This window comes from Thunnus maccoyii, chromosome 13, assembly GCF_910596095.1.
Source record: "Thunnus maccoyii chromosome 13, fThuMac1.1, whole genome shotgun sequence".
NCBI classification, from domain to species: domain Eukaryota; kingdom Metazoa; phylum Chordata; class Actinopteri; order Scombriformes; family Scombridae; genus Thunnus; species Thunnus maccoyii.
Window position 1 is genome coordinate 4,571,330 of NC_056545.1, and position 21,566 is coordinate 4,592,895.

Here is a 21,566-nt window from a genome sequence, read left to right on the forward strand (position 1 = left end):
GAAGTAAGCTTAAAGCATAAATCTCTAAATGTTTGTGCGGCTTGTTAAAGTAAGCTTTCGTGTGTGTCTGGAATGGACTCATACTGCCGCTTGTGGCCGATGGGGGAAAAACATCCAACAACTGCCAGTTCTCACCAACTGTAGTCACAGTGGGTGTTTTCTCCCCATAGGCCAAAAGAGTCTGTTTGATACTATTTTAGCACCAAAACGAGTTGAAGAGGACGCTCAAAAATTTATTTTTTGTCTTTTAAAAAGTTAAGAAGAATACCATTTAAGCCGTTTTCCACTGCAGAAACTTAATATAACGTAACATGTTGCCATTGTTGCCTTGGGAAACTAAATTTCTATACTGCTCAGGAGGTGATACTAAATGCAAGTTCCAGGAACTGGTCAAGCAGATGTATTGCCACATCATACCACACAAGGTCGACTGCAACTAACGCAGCTTCTGGCAGAAAATGGGATACAAAACACTGTAGGGAAATAATTGAAAAGATGAAGCAAGATTTTAGAGAAATAAATGCCCAGCAGTGCCTGAAATGTGTATCTCATGTTCATGTAAACATGAAAGACAATCAATCAATATCAACAATATCAGTGCCACGTCTTCTATTGCTGTCCGAACCACAACTGGTTACTGTACTCACTTATCAAGCAGGTAATACAGTAAAAATTACATACTCTGTCCCACTGTAGCCTTTCTAATGAAGTGTATCTGAAACACAAGGATGGACCTTGTACCAAAACATCACAAGGTTCTTAAAAATTCTGGTAATGAGAAGAAAAATAAATGAAAAACATATTTTCTCTCTATGAGCAATGAGGTCTTATATGAGCACAAGATAATCTGCCAAAGTTTGAACAGTGTTGGTTATTTTACAAAAGAAGTTTCTTAATTTACGTTTTTGTCTGTGCCATTTTTATTGTTTTGAGGTGGGTGAGGCTCAAATGGAAAAAGGTGATGTCACATACTTATGTGCAGGATTAGAATTAGGATTTAACAATATCTGAATCAAAATCTGATGACAGTTGTGGATTTGTTGCCTGAACTGTTAATCAAATCAGATCAAACCATACCTACACAGTCCAGATGAAGCAGCCCAGTGGTATTTTTGGGTGCTAAACTTGGAATAAATGAAACCTATAAGCTTTGACTTCAATTCTTGCTTATTTATTTGTGTATTTAATATCATGGAGAAGGATTAGGGTTAGGTGTTTTGATATTAAGATTTGAAACCAAGTTTTTAGGGGCTTTAAGTTCCTGAAGAGGAAAAGAGATACTGATCTATAATCTCTATCAATTTCACTGCTTTACCTACAGTACATGATGTACACATGGGTACACATGGGATGTGATTAGCCTAGCTTAGCATAAAGACTGAAACCAGGTGGGAAGTAGCCGATGTTTGATAACAAACAAATGCATTTCCCAACATCTTGAACCGCTCCTTTAAAACTGCTCCACACAAGTTCCTAAAACAGAGGACGTAATGTAATATAACACCAGGACACTTCATTAAGTTTGCGCTAAACCAACATTACTCTCACGAACACGCCGAACAAACATTGAAAGCAGGCGTGGAAGGCAGCCGTCACAATGTAGCTATAAAATCATGCTGCGTAAAGGCGTGATGAATATGAACTGGGATGATTATGAGAGCATTAGTCTTTCTGAGCTGTTTGAAAGCTCACAGGGAGCCCTCTGAGTGTGTAGTGTACTGTGGGGTGGAGCAGGTAGTTGGTTTCCAAGCAAGCAGGATGTCACTTAGACATAATGTATATTCACATTCTGGTAGCGCCTCACTTTATAGCTCAGGGTCCATAGATCTTTGGAAAAATTACAAACTCAAGATGAGATTCAAGCTGTGATTGGCCACACAAACACACCGGCAATGAAAATGTATGATTCTAACACACAGAAACAGGGGTAGCGGTACTTTGTTTATGCTAGTAAACAGATGCTGTGCTGTTAGGAGTTAAGGACCCATTTTAGCCCCAATGAGTGTCCATCCACAAGTTCTTAAAAAAGACAATGTCTTTTTTCCCTCCTTTTGCATTTCATTCTCCTCTTGAGGGGCTCCATTATGGCTCTGAGTGGCTCCATTTCTTGTTCAGTTTTCTGAACAGGGTGTCCATTAACATAGTTGCGTGTCTCTCCTCTCGCCCAGTGTCTTTAGGGCTTCATTTTGGCTGGGGTTGTTGTGTCCATCACTCTGCCATTAAGGGCTTTCATATCCTGCTTGCGTCCAACTGGGGCTCAGTTTCTTAAAATGGGGTTCCTCATCAGGGGCTGAAAAGAGGGAGGATTGTGCTGAGCTGTGACTCTCCATTCCCACCTCCTTCCCTCCTCCACTCAGCTGCTACGCTCAACATCTGGCTGCTGTACTCTAGTCAGCCATGTCGGCGTCAATGTTACAGCCAGAGATTCACATGTCATGCAAAGGCCATTCATTTCATTTATAAAAACTACTCTTGCTTTGACTGATTTTATAGCTGTATGGAAGTCTTTTATGAGCTCATGAGAATAAAAAAATCTCAGTAAGGGCCGCTGGTTGAGGAGCTGTTTTGGCTGCTTTTTGAGATGTTTATTGGTTCAATAAAAATCTGAGTGACTAAAGGTAGTTGGTTCTGGAGTTGTATGATGTTTTATTGAAAATTTAATTGAGGTGATAAAACAAAGCCTCTTTCTTTAAGAGTCTCTTCATTAATAATGTTGGTGTGTGATTGAATACTTTTGCTATAAATCCTAGGGTATCATCAATTTGATGTCATGCTGTTTCAGGAGTTATGTGTGACAAAATGTTACATAAGTGGATGTTTGAGTTGAGATAATTTTGTCACACACCACATATCTTGTTGCTACTCTTATATTCTGGTCTATTGATGTTACTATTAGTGGATAATTGGCATTTCTACCTTTTTGTCAGGGTTTTCTCCTACTGAGAATATTCTGTGTCATTGCAAAATGGTGGACAAGCTGGCTGGCACGAAAACTTTAATGCTCAAAATGTTTTTCTGAAAAAAAAAAGTATCAAACTCTATTTTATATTCTGCACATACAATATGTCTACAGATTGTCTGCGTCTGTGATAAAATACAGCATCAAACAAGACAGATTAGAGAGATCACAACGGACTGCAAAGTTTATCACCACCATCAATAACTGTCTACAATATCAGAATGTAGAATGAGTACTGTAGTAATACCTGTAAAGGGCCCCAGAAAAAAACGATGTAATGTCATTGGTCTGTCAGTGCTGAGGATGTGAATGTAGTATTTGATGTGTAGCCACTTGACTCTGCATAATTATCCCTCAAGTATTATGTTCAGTGTAGTCAACAGCAGATAATAAAGTCTTCTGGCACTACAAATTGTTAACAGTAGGAGTGCATGCATAAGTGTGTGTGTGTGTGTGAGCGCATGCCCGTCTCTTACCATGATGGTGGTAACTACAACAGTGCGGTTCTCCATGCCAGAAGTGTCATTTGGAAGCAGCGGAGAGTCCTGGATCAGCACCAGTTTGTCTGCATCGTTCCAGTAGCCGATCTGCAGGGAAAAGAAAATATGAGACTCTATCGCAAAATGTGAATGTATTCATGCCTATGTGCTAATCTACTGCATGATGCTGTGTGCACAACTTCCCTGCTTATGTGACCCTAGAGTAGACAGTTATCCTGACCAAGATGTGAAGCTTGAAATGGTCCAAAAATGATGAATGTCAAGAAACTATATGATCATGAACTGCAAAGCCCGCAATAATAATACATTTTGAAGGGAATGGGTTGAAAAAAGTGTCATATAATAATATTATAATCATTGTTAACAACTTTTCATTCAGGGAAAAAGTTCGATTTTTTTCTTTCAAGACAAAGTATTTCTTTTACAACAGAGGTCCCGTCGTCCACTTCCTGTTTCCGGTTGTACTGAGGATCCAGTCAGAAAAATCCAACGTATCTGTGTGTAATGACCGAATGGGGGCACTAATCTGCTACTGTATGTAATTCACCCCCCTTAATTGGAATCAGTTATTTCTGGTCTCACAATACATGAAGTTGTGCACATGACGTAAAGCTTCTATTAAAAATCAGATCTGGTCTACTCAGTGTCACCTGTACTTCAGTATGACAGACATGATGCATGTGTTGAGGAACTGATCAACACTGTGGGACATATATGAAGGCCATTATAACCAATCGTGACAAAGAAATTTTGAAGACAAAAAGGTAGAAAAGAATAATAACTCCTTGCCATGGCTTGAAGGAGTTAACATGTTTAACTTGCTGGATGGAAGGCTAATGAGTAATATGGTCTCAAACAAAATCAGGATAATCATCATGACTTGAAAAATAAAAGAACATGTTTCATACCTAATTTTAGCAGTTTTTTAAGACAGAGGATTACTATCCATCTGACTATATTTTATAATATTTCATCTTTTTTACTGAAAATATAATGACTTCATTCTCTTAATTTTATGATTTTTTCCCCCAAAATATCACAAATATATTAATGAAATTTCATTTTTTTTCTCCAAGAGTGGCCATCATACTCATGGTTTTTTGTTTTAATAAAATAATCTTCATTTAAGGACTATTTGAGAGCTTTCCTCAGAGCTCATTTTGTCAAATTACCATTTCCAAGGTCCGAATAAACTTTCATGCTGAAATGTCTGGTTCTGGTTGCTTTTAAACATTAATTCCCATTTTTCTTATCAACTTAGTCAGTAAAGTACTTCATGTTTTTAAATCACAGTATGATCACATGATGCTATGATTCCACTTAAAGACAATAAGTGGTGCTTGAATTTTTTCAACCTCAGCTACAAAGCTTTCATGTAAGATGCAGATTTTGCGATCCATGTCGTGTTGCTTCAAAAGCAATTTCACGTTCAGTTGACATTACTGTCATCTTCCAGAAGTCCTTCAGCGTCAAACTAACTGACTGGAACGGACAGACTTGATACGTTGTGTTCACAATATCAGCATCCTCTGTCTAAAGAATGTCAAGAGGAGGTACACAGTGCTGGTTGGCCTATATATGATTCTTAATAAAAAGCCAATATCTGCAAGCAAATGTTGTGTCAAACTGATATATTGATCTTATAATAGATAGGAGCTTTGACAGAGAGCATAAGCAACAATAAGTTAGTGAGAGCGGCGGCGCTGAGCGAGCAGCTGGCTGCTGGTTGGACGCTGCTGGTGGGAAGCCAGGGAGAGCGAAGAGCTGTGATTGGATGGTACCTCCACTGTGCCGGGGCGTCAAGATGATTGAGGAACATGGAAAATGTGGGAGAGATGCTGTGACCCACACACAGACACAAGCACACACACACTGTGTCCTGACAGGACCCTCGCTGTGTGCAGGAAGACAGGCCAAAGCAGCTTTTGATTGATGGGAACCCCTCTCTCCTTCCTCCTCCTTCTACTCCGCCTCTCTACCTTGATTGCTCTCTATTTCATTCTATCCTCTTGCCATCACTCTCACAAGTGTTCTCTCTCTCTTTTTCCCATTTTCCTCTGAATTTCATCTTCCCTCTGTACAGACATCCATCCTCTTATACCAGAAGCAGAAATGCTGGCAGAGCCTGAAGCTTGTTTACAACATACTTATGATAATAGAAAATGCTGCACTACATTCTGCATCGCCCCATCCCCAAGTTAATTCAAATGACAGCAGTGTGCATATAGACAATATATTATGCAAGTTAAAACATACATTAATACTGACAAATGTTAATCTGATACACAAATGGAGTCAGTGTGGTGTGATGTTTTACCCGTCGGGGTCCATTATTCTTCAGTTCAAACACGTCCATAGTGTAGTTGACCCTGCGGCCATAGTGGTCAAACTGGACATTACCTGTTAATCCCTGCAGCCGAACCTGTACATAGAGGAGCGCACAAAAACACATACACACAATGACACAACACAGCTAACAACGGCTGTCCTCACGACAAAATACATTGTTGTTCCATTCACTACAGAGCGTCTTATGATGTGATAACTCTGTCGGTAAGGTCTGGTTAGGTTTAGGCACAAAAACCACTTGGTTAGGTTTAGGGAAGGGTTAGGGTTAGGGTTAGGGGTTAGGGTTAGGGTTTGGGAAAGATTGTGGTTTGGGTTAAAATAACAACTTCCTAAATGTAAGGCAACCTTCGTCATCATGGTTACAAAATTAACCACGTGGTCAAGGTTAGGGGATGATCACAGTCATGGTTTTTAAGAAACTGTGTTCCTATGGTTGTGTTTTGTCACTCCTCCCTACACTGACTTTGTCAATATATATTAATGTCACCTGATTTCCTCTTTTGCTCCCGTCACAATTACTACAGCCACTGAGGGCTTCTGTCACTTGAAGGTATTAATATGTTCTTTTCAGGGACTTGAATAAACAACTTATTTCAAGAAATTTATTTCTTGGGAACACAGTTTCAAAAGTTACTTGTCACAGGAAGAATTAAGCAATCAATATAAGTAAGAGGAAAACAAGAAAGAAAGTGACAATCAATGTGACAATTTAGTCAAGTGTGATACTTAAAGTTGGGGAAATTTGGTGAAATGGGCATGTGTAAAACTAGTTTTTAAAATGCTATTACTTTTTCCCTTTTCCCTTTTTGATTTTGGAAACCACGAGCCAGCAGATTGAGCTGACTGCATAAGTATGGAGTTACCAATCATCCTTTTCTTTCTGAGCATGATTTGAAAGACTTTTTGGGGTTTTTTTTCCCAGAAAATGACATGGTGCATTAAGTATGAAGCTGGAGTCTACAGGGGGAAACAGCTCTGTCCAAAGCTAAAAAATATGTCTATTTACACAAAGCTATTTAATTAGCACACTGCATCTTGTTTGCCGCTCTCAGGCAGAACTGTAAAAGTGACAAGTTGTAATTCTGTTTTTGAGTTTTTGCAAGCAAATGAAAAGGGTGGAAGTTGTGAAATCAGTGTGTGATGTCTTAATCTTTAGCAGTCTGCAGCTAGTTAGCATACACCCCGTATTTCTTTTTATTTACCCCTCTGTTTCTCTCACCTGTTTAAGAGTACGCTCCATGTCGATGCCCTGATTCCACGGGGCGGCAGGGTTGGCAAGACAGTCACCAGCGTTCCCCCTTCTGGAAATGTCCACCTTTTGCCTGCGCAGGTTCCTGAAGGCCTCGGCCATCACCATCACCCCATCATATGTCAACGCTGAGGTGTACTGGGAGACAGGAGGAGACTGCATGTGGGCACAGTTGGGTTATGTGCAGGTTTCTTCAGCTAAAAAAACAACTCAACATCACATGAAATCACTGCAGTAGGAATTATGGTTCAACTCTGGCCTATTAGATTTATTAAAAGGAAATATAAAGCCAGTGGGGACGGACCATGTGATTTGTAAATTACAGTCTTTATAACCTGGAGGCCACCCTGCTGTTCATTTCTGTTTTGGGTTTATGCAGCGCTGGGGGACACATAGTGGAAAAAAAGGTATGAGGCCAATTAAATGTTGATTTAGCTGGACAGGCAAAATGTTCTGCAATATTTGCCGGTCAGATCTTCTTAAAAACAATCTGAGTAAAGGCTGCCTCTGAGAGTGCGCTGAGTTTCTGCAGGGCCAGGCAGTACGCCTTAACGGCCTGACTGTTGCAGAGAGACAGCAGTTTTACTCTGCTCATTATTTTCTGGGAATGCAAAGGAAGAGAAGCTAGAGAAGGGAAGAACATATTCCCCACAGTATAAACCTCCCAATTTCCCTTAATCTATCTTTGACCTGAAGACTCTGTGTAGCCTCTGATTATTTGAATCTGCAAAAATCCCTCATGAGCCATACATTTTGCTAAAACTCACCTCTGGCGTGGCAGAAAACTAATTGAGTGAATGACGAAAAGGCATCAAGATGGAGAGGGAATGGGGGGAAAGAGAGGGAAAAGGGCGAGTGTTTTGTCCAGCCGGGTAGCAGTCTGGCATTAATTATCCCGGCTAGCAGGAGTTCATTAACTTCGCCTCTGGCCGGGGGTGAATCCTATTCATTAGCCCACTGCTCACTGTGACATTATGGCTCTCTACGGAGACTGCTGCACTCTATCCCCCTGTTCCTCTTTGACAAGCTGCCCAAAGTAACACACACATAGACAGAAACAATCGAGGTATGTGATAAACTCACTAACAGACTCGCTGCTGTCTGCTCAAAGCTGTCAAGGATATGGACATTGACAGGGGAAATGAGGGATGGTTTTGGATTTATTTGTTCCATGGAATTTATGAATAGTGTTGGTCAAATGACAGCAGCTAGATCTGATTTAACGTTTTCACAATGATTGAAGAAATATGATGATTTAAGGCTTGTTATTTGTTCTCTAAATTGACTTAGATCTCAATCTTATCTGTGCTTGTTGAATGTTACTAGGTAGCTAGCTAAGTATGTAGCAAATTGACATCCCCATCTGGAATACTGCCTACAAAGCCCTGATTGGTTTATTGTTTCTCCCAACTAGGAAAGCAACCGTAAATGAGATCAACACCAGGGGCTGGTTTCATAAAGACAGACTTGGTTTAAATCCATCCGTTGCACAAAGCTGTCTAGTTCTTGACTATCTTAAAGGATAAGGCTGCTATTTTCTATAGTTTTCTTATTGTCAACAACAAATCAATCCTACTCACGTATATCTTACTCCTCTGTCCTGTAGACCTCTATTGTCCAAAAACTATTAAAAACATGTCAGTGAGTCCCACAGTTGCACTGGGTGCTTCGCCCCGAAAACATTGGTGACAGTAGTTTGTTTAGAAATGGCTCCAAAGACTAATAACAGTGATCACGTTTTCAGTTTAGGCTACATATCACAACGTCTTGACTTTGTACTACATCATTCATTTCTAAGAGAACTTCAGTACGAGGTCAAGAGGTGATACATAGCACAACAAGCTATAAACAGCTGTAAACTGAACTGTGTTCCTGCACATGCTCAGTGGCATCTGCCTTACACAGAACTACTCTCTGGAGACTGAAAACATGATCATTTATTAGTCTTTGGAATTGTTTCTAAACAAACTAACGTGACCAAACTCTTCGTGGTGAAGGAACATGTCACCCAGTGCAACAGTGTGGCTCATTGAAATGCCAGGTTTGAATACAATCTGTGTGCGTGACCACATGCTTGAGAAAAAGACTCCCAACAAGTTGGTAGGTTTGTTAATTCCACATCTTACAGTTAGTTACAGACCTTCTCCTCACCTCAGGAGACTCTTGAGGGACCAGATCATGTAAATGACGCAGGACGTTTAGCTACTACTAGCAATAGCAAGCATCTCCACTATGATTATCTTCTAATTGTCCACCTAGCTAGCGAGGCTACCGAAAAGTAGCCTTTGTATGCCTTTAGCTATCACATATCTAAATGAGATAACAAGAACGCTCATTAATACCACTTGTAAATGCGTACACCCCTGATCAGATGTCACTATCCAAATAACATGTCCAGATACAGATCAAATGTTTATACCAGGTGTAAATGGGGTCTACTGCTGTATCTTCACAACTCTCCTTGTCATGACAAAGCTTGCTATCATTCACAGCTAAGTAATATCTCATTAGTTCACTCCCTGTTGATTCCTGGACCCTTTAAACACGATTGTCATTGCAAAGCGAGTAAACATGTCGGAAGAAGGCCCAACTCACCGGTTGTGCTAATATATTAGAAGAAAGAAAGGCTAACTGTGACTCAGGCTGTGGACAAACTTGGTGGGGAGCAGAGTAATTTAGTCTGAGTGGATTTCCAGGAGAGAGAGCAATTTATCAAGAAATGGAGTGGGGATAAGCACACACACACACACGCACGCACATACACACACACACACACACACACACACACACACACACACACACATACACATAATGTCATGTAATATCACCCTGTGGTGTAAACTTTTAATTTGAACCACCCCAATCCATCAGACACACATACTACACTCTGCTTGACTCACACCATTTCCACTCCACTGCATCAGGTTTTTAAAATAGAAATCTTTGTGCAACACACAGATTTGCTCGGGGCAAGAGGTTTGCTGACCACCGTGGCGTGATGCCTTCTTGCCCCAGTGCCATTTACAATCTGCGTGGCTGAAAAAAATGTAAAGTGGGTCAGTCTGTCACATCACTGCATATGACAGCGGTGGATGGAGCCGAGCAAATCGCTGCTGCTGCTGCTGATGATGATGATGTCGATGCCTGTTCCTTGTATTTACATGCTCATGATTGTGTTTTGTCACAATATGCTATTTTTTAGTTTCTGCACCAAGCCAGTGTTTTCTGTATATTTCTGTCTCTGTGTGCTCTGCTGTTGTTGTTCTGCACACCGTGCAAACATGCTGCTATATATTCATAGACTTTTCATTTTATCTGGCACTGTCCTTACTTATATTCTCTTTCTTTGTATCCCATTTGTTTTTTTTAAATGTTACACCCCAGAGGGCTCATTAAAGGGTAAAGATGGTGATTTTCTATATTTTTCATATTGTCAACAAATCTCATGTGTAGAGCCAAACTGACAATGAACTGATCTACCTACAAGTATCATCTGTGTATACAAAACCAGATATATCTTATTCCTCTGTGCCGTAGACCTCCGCTGTTGTTCAAAAACTATTAAAAACATATCAATGAGCCACAGTGCTGCATAGAAAATCACGAGCCATATCCTTTAAAGGTTTTGCATGTTTTAGACCATCAACTACAAATAGCATGAAATTTACATGATTGCACCCTTTTCTTCAAACACAAGCCATCAGTTTAAGATTTAAGATTTCCCACCATCCAGGACATACACAGAAACCTGTTGGTTTCTGTGTATGTCATTTAAATTTGAAAATCCATATTGCTGCAACTAAATTCACTTTATCCTTTTCACAATGTCTGTTTTTGCTTCATATGTGTTTTTGGATTTGATTATCATCCAACCCTCTGAATCCACCACCAAGGGGTTTTCAGAAGGGTTCCTGCTCTACCCAATCACAATAAGATAAACATTGATCTTATTCCTGTTTTTGACATGATGTACCTTTGGAGGGGCATCCGAGCCAGGGTACTCCCTCTGATCCAGCTTGTTCCAGCGCTGCATCAGTTTGATAACCATGGGGTTGCTGAAGTCGACCAGCTGGAAGCCTGTCACATTGGCTCCACCATGCATGAAGCGCTCCAGGTTGATGTCCTTGAAACCCTTGAGGGGCAACAAGCAGAGAAAGTGGTCATAGACTGAGTCTTGCAATGGAAGAAAGAAACAAGGTAGTGACAGCAAGAACATTGAAGGCAGAGGTATTCTTTTAAGTGTAATAGGTAAGGAGGACTTTTTTTTAGCCAGGACGCTCACAGCTGGCTAGCACTGAACTGTGATTGATTTACGCTATATACATGAGGTGAATAAGAGCAGCTGAAAAATGGGTCTAAATCCTCTTTAGCCCTTAATCAGGACCATCACACTATATATCACGCTCCTGGAAAATGTTTACTCCAGTTGGTGAACTTGGGTAAAATGCTGCAGACTAAGACTGGTGCAGGTTCTGCTGCTTTACACAGTGTAGGATAAATAAAGTAGGTAAAGGTTGGTATGCACAGTAAACCTTTCTCCTTTCTTTCATTATCTGGGAATTATTATTATTATTATTTACGTCTGCAACTAAAAATTATTATCATTATCGATTAATCTGCCAATTATTTTTTGTCATTTGACCTATGAAACATCACAATAAAAATGTTCATCACAATATTAAAAGAGCCAAAAGTGACATATTCAAATTGCAGTTTGATCAGCCAATAATCCAAAATCCCAGAGATGTTCACTTTACTGTAATTTAAGACAAAGAAAATTAGCAAATCGTCACATTTGAGAGAGTGGAAACAACACATTGTCATTTCTGCTTGAAAAATGACTTAGGTTAATCAATTGCTAGTATAGTTATATTTATTAGTATACTATTATAAAGTTTTATTTTCTTGCAGATCAACAAATTGATTAATCAACTAATCATTTGAGCTTTATTATTATTATTATTATATATTATATAATATAATTTATATTATTATCATTCCTTTGTTTTTACATCGTCACATGTACATACTTCAGGCTTTTCTTTATGAATAATCTCATGAGTGACGTCTGGCAAGGTCTACATCCCAAATGTATTTTCTGGAAGTCAGAGGAAAGTGTCTAAACCCCCCTTGTGGACTAGATAAATGATTTGGACAGCCCTCTGCACTTGTGGACTTGCCGTTAACACGCCTGTTAAGTCTGCTAGTGCAAGGAAGTCTGGACATTTGGATTCTTAGTCATAAATTTATGAATGCCTCATTGGCTGACATGTTCAGATGTCCATACTGTAGATTCAGATGGTTTTCAAAGTAATTCATTTTCTTCCATAAAGGGATGCCAGTTTCGGTAGGTTGATCCATCCCTTTGGTTCTGTATCAGTGAATTCATCTCATCTGCTTTTATAGCCAGCCATTTAAAGATACTGGGATACAGTCTACCCATCAATACCACACACAATTTTAACAAATGGACTGAAATTACGGGACGGCGGTATTAAGCAGATATGCAAGAGAAAGATGAGGTGGAACAGATATAACAAGAAGAAAAAGTAAACAAATAGAAAGCAAAGACACTGTGAAAAGAAGAGTGGATTTCATCTCACCAGGTTGGCCATGATGTAATGGTAGCCTTTGACGTGTTTTCCGACGCTGACGATCTGCAAGGAGGCGGAACAGAGCTCAACGTTAATGTGACTGGATTACAGCATAGCATATATTAATTACTTTATATGATGCATATGACAGGCAAGTGTGCGTGTCTTGACACAATGGGACCGTCGGTTTTAATCCGTAGAAGATCGGACGTCTAAACAAATGAGCAGGCAGTCATGTCAGTATCTCACCGCGGAAGTAAACACTTCATGCTTTCAAAGACATATCAATGCTTCTAGACACCCTTACACAACACACACACACACACACCACAGAGCTGCATCTTAGTGATAAAAACTGATTTTGAAAGCAGACATCTGCTGGGAAATCCCACTGGACAACCAGTTAATAAGGGCGTGAATTAAACTGAAAAAAATATGCTTTGAATAATTTCCTGATAGCTTTGATGCTGACAAGACCTGAGCACAAGGTTATGAAAAATCTGCAATTTGTAAGATTAATATATGAAAATACATCCAATATATCAATATGACTATCAACATGGAGCTGTTGCAGAGATTAGCATCCAATCCACACTTCCGAGATGTTGGAAATAAGTAAATTTGCTTGTATTAATGGGTCAGTTCACCCAGTAGGGACTATTTCTTCAGTAGAAAGTAGTTTCAATCACAACTCTTCACAGTGATACTGTGGATAAGTAACAAAGACACTATATTTTAAATTGCTGGGTATGGATTCTTGAAACTGAAACTGAAAATAAAAAACAAGTTTTATGAAATTCCTTAAAAGAGATGTTTCCTCAAAGGAAGGCATTTTCAATTTTTTTGACTGTTCTACTAGAAAAATAACAGGGTTGATAGTTTGAGGAACATGAGCATAATGTGTTGAGTCTACTTATCTTACTACATACTGTATGTTTTATGGTTATTAAAGTCAAGTAAAATTCAATAGAGGTGATAGTCAATATATTAGACTGTTTCATGATTGATCAATCACAATCAGGAAGAAGTAAAATACTACTTTAAATTTCAAAGACTGCCTTTTTTCACCTATGCAACATTGCAAAAATCAGGCACATCAGATGCAGAAAAACTAGTCCACACATTTGTTACTTCCAGGCTGGATTATTGCAATTTCTTTTTATCAGGCTGCTCTAACAAGTCTCTAAAGACTCTCCAGTTGGTTCAGAATGCAGCTAATTGTGTACTTAGAAGAACTATTTCTCCCATATTAGCTTCTCTGCACTTTCTCCCTGTAAATCCAGAATATAATTGAAAATCTTTCTCCTCACCTATAAAGCCCTTAATGGTCAGGCACCATCATATCTTAAAGAGCTTACAGTACCCTATTACCCCACTAGAGCACTGTGCTCCCAGCATGCAGGCCTACATGTGGTTCCTACAGTCGCCAAAAGTAGAATGGGAATCAGAGCCTTCAACTATCAGGCTCCTCTCCTGTGGAACCATCTTCTAGTTTTGGTCCAGGAGGCAGACACCCTCTCTGCATTTAAGAGTAGGCTTAAAACTTTCCTTTTTGTTAAAGTTTATAGTTATGGCCAGCCAGGCTCGCCTTGGAACATCCCCTAATTATGCTGCTATAGGCCTAGACTGCTGGGGGACTTCCCATGATGCACTGAGCTCCTCTTTTCTGCTTTCCCTCTCCACCTGCACACATTCATGTCCCATTAATGCATGCTACTTACTTGGCACCTTCTATTGTTATTATTGTTGTTATTGTTATTATTGTTGTTGCTGTGCTTCTCTGTGTCTCTCTCTCCCCTCTTTCCCTTCTTCTCTCTCAACCCAACCGGTCGAGGCAGATGGCCGCCCACTTAGAGCCCCGTTCTGCTCGAGGTTTCTTTCGTTAAAGGGGAGTTTTTCCTTGCCACTGTTGCCAAGTGCTTGCTCATGGGGGAATGTTGGGCCTCTTTAAATTAAAGAGTACGGTCTAGACCTGCTTGATGTGAAAAGTGCCCTGAGATAACTTCTGTTGGGATTTGGTGCCATATAAATAAAATAAATTGACTTGACTGCTAAAAAAGTACAAATTAAAATTCATGGATGGTTTCTGACTGTGACATGGAACTTGTGGGTGATTGAGTGAGTGATTTAGGGTTAGACCTTCAGCTCAGGGCACTGTGTAGTACTGAAAACAAGGGCCAAAGTGGTTGCTTTTCTCACAAGGCTAGGTTAATACAGTAATTAACTTGATAAACCCACACAAATACAGTTAATATGAGAATTGCACAATAATGACACATATGTCGTTAGTGGAGACGAGGACTTGTAACTCCTGAGTTAGTAAAAAGAGTTGTTTGATTCAAACAATTCATTCATGATTCGCGCATCACTAAAATTCAACCACATGAGCCCTTTTTAGACATGGAATGTGTGACAATAACAATATTTTCATTTATCTGTGAGAGTGATGTTTTTTTACATAAATGTGATGTTTTTATTCAGACATGACAGAAGAGCCACAAAGCTGCAGTATTCGCTCCCTGGTGCGAGAGGGAGAGGTGGCACTGCTGGAGAACAACTTTGAAAGTAAAGATATCAAGGGAAGAAGAGTGTTCTCAGTTCTCTCACAGGCTGCATCAGTGATGGATTTTAAAACGAATGTTGTTGGGTTTTTGGGACCACCTCTTTTCTAACAGTGAGACTAAAATATCTTCTCATGAATTTTATCATTTATCATAGATTTTTGCTGTCTGGTTTTACAAAATACAACAGTGTACAAGCAAAGAATGATGACACGTTAAGTTGGGACTTTTTTCTGACATGCTGCATAGAAGCTGCTGGATATTCATAGTTCTATGCATGCAGTTGGCATTAATGAAAACTGAAAGTTTAGGGAGGGAGTACTGGTCAGATCATTAATGTGGTTGAACAAGAGTTTCATAAATATATTTTCATATGATCTGCCATGAGAGGAATCTTCTGAACATCTGCTGATTGGTTTTATTTTGGCAAAATAAATGATAATTAAGAGATGGATTTATCAAATTGCTCTTTAGAAAGTGGATCAAGACGTGCATGTAATCTCTTTCTTTGCATATTTTACCTTTGCTGTTGTGGTCTTTACATTAATGTGACATTCAACTGGAAGTGTAATGGAAATGTTATAAGGTCAAATCTAATAAAAATACCCTTGTGACTTTTATGTAAAAGCGATTTGAGTGCTTACTTGGACATGAGACCAACAAATAAAATTGCATTTACGTAACGAGGTGCATGTCTGAAAGGAGCTTCACACTAACTTTTTGGTGAAATTTAGTTAACTTTGACAGCTCTTGGGCTATTGCAGCTATGGTACATTTTGTACAACTTGTAATTTAGCTGCCAGCAAAGTACATTTCCATCTGTAAATGAAAAAGCTTTGCTTTCAGAGATAACATTTTCTGACATTCAAAGCAACATCTGGCTGTTTACAAGCCTTCGTATATACTGACCGTGCTGTTGAGAAGCAGCTAATGAGGCCCAATTATGTATTCAAATCCTTGTCTTGGATCAGGATAATTTGGCAAGATAATTATATATGAACAGGATGACAGTTAGAATGAATACAGGCTAAAATAGATGTTTGTATGTACTGTATTTGGCAGTAACTCTGACCGCATAACAGTGCGTCATCCCACAAGCTCTAACTATGACAGAGTCCATCACGTCTACTTGTGAGATGTTATGTGCACTGGCATCAAGCAAGGATGTAGCGGGAAGTCTGCCTCTCTGTGGGACAAAGAGACTTACACACACATACACACACATCTGCAAAGTAAATTGTTAGAACTATGACAGATGTCGGAGTGGAGATTTCCTGAATAATTGAACAATTACAGAGACACCAGTTGCCCCGGGGAAAGATGGAGGGATGAAGGCGTACATCATATTCTGAGTGTGTTTATGCCAACTAACACCACTGGAGATCAGAACAGACTGCTTTCAAGTTCAAAACTTTCTAATTAGCACAAACACACTCAAAAAAACAGTGAAACAAACATCGAGTAACTGTGAACAGTATAAACTTTAGTTTCTGCGATACTGAAAGCAACTGTCAGTGCATTTTAGAAGAGGGGAGCGAAAATTCAATGATGTAGCTGATATTGCTGATCTTATGGTGCTCCTACAGTATAAAGAGTTTTAGATTGTAGGTACACAGAAAGCAACACAATTAAAGAACAAATATTCTCTCCACCATTAGAAATAGTGGCCTCTAGAGTGTCATATGATTTCCCTGGAAACCTTTGAAAAACATTGTTAAAGGATAATTCTAGTTTATTACAACAAAGTCCGAGAAGCAAGAAATACAAATGGTAAGATGATCATTCTGGTATTAAGTACTGCAGTTTACATAAACCACTTTTTTGGAGAGTACACAACTATGGCAAGTGTGGTGCACTGATGCACAAGACAGCAGGATATGACACAGCAAGTCTGTCCTGTTGTTAGTTTGTTCCAGTGTCCAAATGCAGTGCTAAAGTGCTCTACAGCCCAAGAACTATTTCCTCATAGACAACCGTTATAAAAGAGACATCCATAAATTGTTGACCGGACACCTCGAACTGTAACAAAGGTAAATTATTACTCTTTGCATTATGAGTTTTTAAAATATGAAAATGTAATATTTGTAAAACTTCAACAGAGTCTAGAAGAAAGTTTTTATGTGTCTAACATCATCTCTGATCGATGTAAAGTCGATGGGACGGGCCCATGTGCTCAGGCAAAGAGACACAAAACAGGAAGAGAGAACATTTTTTGGCATATGCTCTGGTTTCATTGTAATTAATGGCTGCCATTTTGGAGTCCAGTTCTTGTAATACATCATCAAGACATTTCTCAGTTTTTGGTAATAATTTTACCATTCACCATAATTTTTGCTTTCAAATAAGTTCGCTGTCCTGGAGGTTTGTTTACAATCTGTCTGACTGCTCGTGTTTCCTGCTCTGTTCGACATTTTTACGATGTCTCTGTGTTCACAGATCTCAGCAATTAACTTGTTGAGTACAATGTTACCATAACTGATAAGAATGAAGGCCTAGACTCTGAAAATAATACTCTGAAAATAAGACAATTCATTACAACTTGGGTCCACCAAATTTTAGCAATGTCTCCACATTCTGAGAGCTCATCTATTACCTCATTTAGTACAATGTTAATACTTATTTTCCAGAGCTGTGAAAATAAATCCCAAGTTGTAATAATCAGTATTTTTCCTTTAATACCATCTTTGCAAGCCACACCAGAGATTTACAGTTCTCGCTGCATTTCTAAAAAGTCTGAACCGTATGGAACAGACCATTTAACACCATTCATTTTAACGCCATTTAACATTAAATAATGGATTTTCTTAGTTACCATGTTAAAGAACCAATGAAGCCAAAAAACAGCAGATCAGCCAACTAAATCTACTGTCACCTGACTCATTTCTGATTTTTTTGAAGCTTCACGAGATGAAATAAACATCAGTGTGAGAGTTGTGGTTGATATAACTTCAGAGGCTGGTGCGGATTTCAACTTTTGTAGCTGGCTACGACACTCATCAGATGTATAAACAACAAAGATGACTGACAGCAATGCCTCTTTTGGAAAGGTCATGTAATGAGCGTCTAAATGCTGATATCATGGTGGCTTCACCTGTTCCAGCATGTTCTGCAGTCTCTCAGCCTCGAGGTCGATCACAAACTTCTTCTCCTGTCGCCGGTCCAGATCTTCCAGCAGTCGCCGGTAGCTGGCATCATTGAAGTTTTCCACACAGATGGCGCTGACCTGCCAGTTGTTCTGTCCCGCCTTCTCCATGATGGCCTGCAGGATGGCGTATCCTGATATAGTCGGACACACAGGGTAAGACTCATTAGAGGTGGGAGGAAGCTTAATTTAGCACAACATAAGTATCATTTTATTTATTGAATCATAATGAATAATAATGTCCTATTCATGTGCTGTACATTGTTGTAGGCAGAGGTGAGCTCAGTGTCTTTGTCAAAATAAACAAACAGCCAACAAGCTTATTTTCAGATCGATATGGTGGACAATTAACTCCTCTTCTTTTGTGACATTTTGTACTTGTACTATCTTGTACCATTCATTATTTCTGTTCATAACAGCCCCTAGTATCCCTCGGTGTATGTACATATTGGACATCATAATTTATGCTCTGTGCCCTTTATGTAATGAGGCAATAGGTAACAGTGATGGACAGCATGTAGAGCATGTAACTTTATACAGGAGGCTGGTGTTGGCATCATGTTACAGACCTGTTTTTAATGTTCACTTTGCTGTTGTTGAAATTTTTCCCTAATGAGATTGGATTCAACTTAATTGTCACGGCACAAAGCACAAGTACTGAGACACTGAAATGCAGTTAAGCATCAAATAGGGTAAAAAAAAGTGCAACAATTACAAACATTATGTACAGAATATTGTGTGTTATAATATGTAAATTCAAGACGACTTAACTAAAAAGTGTATTAATAGTAATAGTTTATTTGCCATCACCACAATGATATAGATTATATAATATATGTATAATTATATATCATATAATAGCTCAGATATTGTGGAAAAAAATGTTGACATGGAAAGTAAAAAATATTAGAATTGTCCAATTGTCCAAAAACATAAAATTGTCCAATATCAACATTCTTGCCTGGTAATCAAGTTTGTTGAGAAGGTTTTGTGTTGAGTCTTCTTTCTTTTCTTGTCTGTTTTTATGACATGATGTATAATTATATAAATTATAATTATACAAAAACACACTTTGTGCCCATGCAATGTCACAAATGTATTGAATGTATTTTCTTCCTCATAAAACATTTGTAATGCAGATTCTTTTATAAAAAAAACTTGGAACTTGCATTCTGCTAGTGTGCAGTGATATTTTTTTTGTGCCACTTGCATGTCTGTGAATATATACATGCGTCCTAAAACACAAACAAAATGAGGACTGCTCCATAGCACCTCTAGTGGTCAAAAACTCCACTGGGTACCTTTATTATTAACATTTTCATAATCTTGTAATTTAACTATTGCACATATTTCAATGAAAAAAAAGTATCCCATGGTTGTCTAACACTGTATTTGATCCAGATTCAAACATTTTCAGACATTTCGTCATGTTTAAAAAAAATGAAGTTCAATTTTTTTTTTTTTTCAGACTGACTGAGGTTATCATAATTCATGCATGAAAGGGTTAAAATAACAGCACTTATTCTCTGAATGCTTTTTCAGTTGTCAGTGTTACAGCTACTGATTATGTTAACTGATGAAACTGAGGCTGATACTGTATACTTCCTGGCTGAAATATGGCACATTGGGCCATGTGAAGTGATGAAACATATTGCTCATAACTGCTGGGATTCAATAGCCAACTGGCTTTAGTTAACACATCCTCCCTGGCAAGATAACATGTCTAAAAGAAACTGCACTGAAGCAAACTCCTCTAAAGCTCTTATCCTTGTCCAACCAGATCCTGGCTTTTGGTCTAGTCGGGGAAATAGGCTGGTCTACATGAGTTGGATGTAACACTAGACTCTGGGGGGGTTGGAGGGGCTCTTGCCGTCAGGTTTGTGTATAAAGAAGATGAGTGTCAGAGAGTAAACTAGGGAGCTGTGAGGGCGGCTGTTCTCCAGCAGGAACAGATGTCCCCCTTAAACGGCCCCTCCTGGTGGCCATCACAATCTGGCAACCCATCTCCCTTTGCTCCCAATTAGAGGATTAACCTGTGCTCTGGCAACCCGGCTCCCTCTCCACCTTCTCTATCTCCTCCCCAGCACCTTACTCCCCATTAGAAGGATGTCGGGGCCAAGAGAGACTGCTAGTTGAGTTGACACACATGCACCCACTCGAACATGCATGTATCATCTCAGAGTGTCCTCAGTCTCTCCCGAGAAGAACTGATTCATGTCATTTTGTCTAGAAGTGTTGGGAAGCTGGACCCAAATAAACACTGTTCATTTTCCCAGTTATAACACAAGACAAATCAGCAGCAAATCAGTTTGTCATCACATGATGTTCATATTCAGCCCAATTAATAATTTATTATCTATAAATTGGCCACTGGCTACCTGTTTATTACAGGATTGACTTTATTGGCTTCGCTCCTGGTCTACAAAGCTCTGAATATCCACCACACTCCCAGTTTTGTTAGGTCACAGGACCCTCCGACAGTGCAATCAAAAATGTGTAGCTTGGAACATCCTACCTGCTGAATTGAGGTTTGTACTAACACTATCTTCTTTTAAAATTAAACTGTAGACATTTTTATTTAGTTTAGCTTATTTTCAACTTATTTTCTACTGTTCCTTCACCCTGTAAAGCAATTTGAATTGCTTCTGTATGATGTTGTGCTATACAACTTGAACTTGAACTTATATTGGAGCCACAATAATAAAATTCATCACTAGCCTGCTGAAAACAAGTGTGACCAAAAGACTTCTATCCCACTTCAAACACCCAGGAAACCCGAGATTCTTCAAAGAGAATGGGACCACAGTTCTGTTTGAGGATCAATAAGATGTCACAACATGCCAGCAGGAGTTCAGAAACATTGTGGACATGCCAGAAAAATCCACTCAACTGGATGTGAAACCAACAGCCTGCAAGATAAAACAGCCAAAACCCACAGAGAGATATTTCACACAGTATTTCTCCCTCTGGAATACTAGTTTCTGAATAGTAGATCAGTATTTATATTGTCAATATTCTAATACTTTAATGTCCCTGGAACAACTTGTCTTAGACGGTTTGACAAGAATCCACAACCACACCAGTGGCTCTGTAAGGCTGCCAGTGACCTCTACGACCTGCAACACAAGCGTCACGTGACAGACGGAGATAACCGAAGTCTTTACTATGCTACTTTTTGGTAGCTTTGTTAGCTTGTTTACTTGTACTGTAAG

General features: G+C 39.1%; 1 protein-coding gene across 3 annotated transcripts in view; it reads right to left on the bottom strand.

Moving 5' to 3' along the window:
• gria4b (glutamate receptor, ionotropic, AMPA 4b) overlaps nucleotides 1-21,566 on the bottom strand; it is a 141,465-nt gene that overhangs the window by 43,618 nt on the left and 76,281 nt on the right. For 2 of the 3 annotated variants that reach the window (XM_042431021.1, XM_042431023.1), the window contains 6 exons: nucleotides 18,304-18,488; nucleotides 12,661-12,714; nucleotides 11,031-11,189; nucleotides 7,028-7,195; nucleotides 5,777-5,881; nucleotides 3,436-3,546 (listed from right to left, as the gene is read on the bottom strand). In XM_042431021.1, coding sequence (XP_042286955.1) covers nucleotides 3,436-3,546; nucleotides 5,777-5,881; nucleotides 7,028-7,195; nucleotides 11,031-11,189; nucleotides 12,661-12,714; nucleotides 18,304-18,488 — 782 coding nt within the window. Of the gene's footprint in view, nucleotides 1-1,671; nucleotides 2,291-3,435; nucleotides 3,547-5,776; nucleotides 5,882-7,027; nucleotides 7,196-11,030; nucleotides 11,190-12,660; nucleotides 12,715-18,303; nucleotides 18,489-21,566 lie in introns of those variants that run through there. The other variant, XM_042431022.1, reaches the window with a different exon arrangement.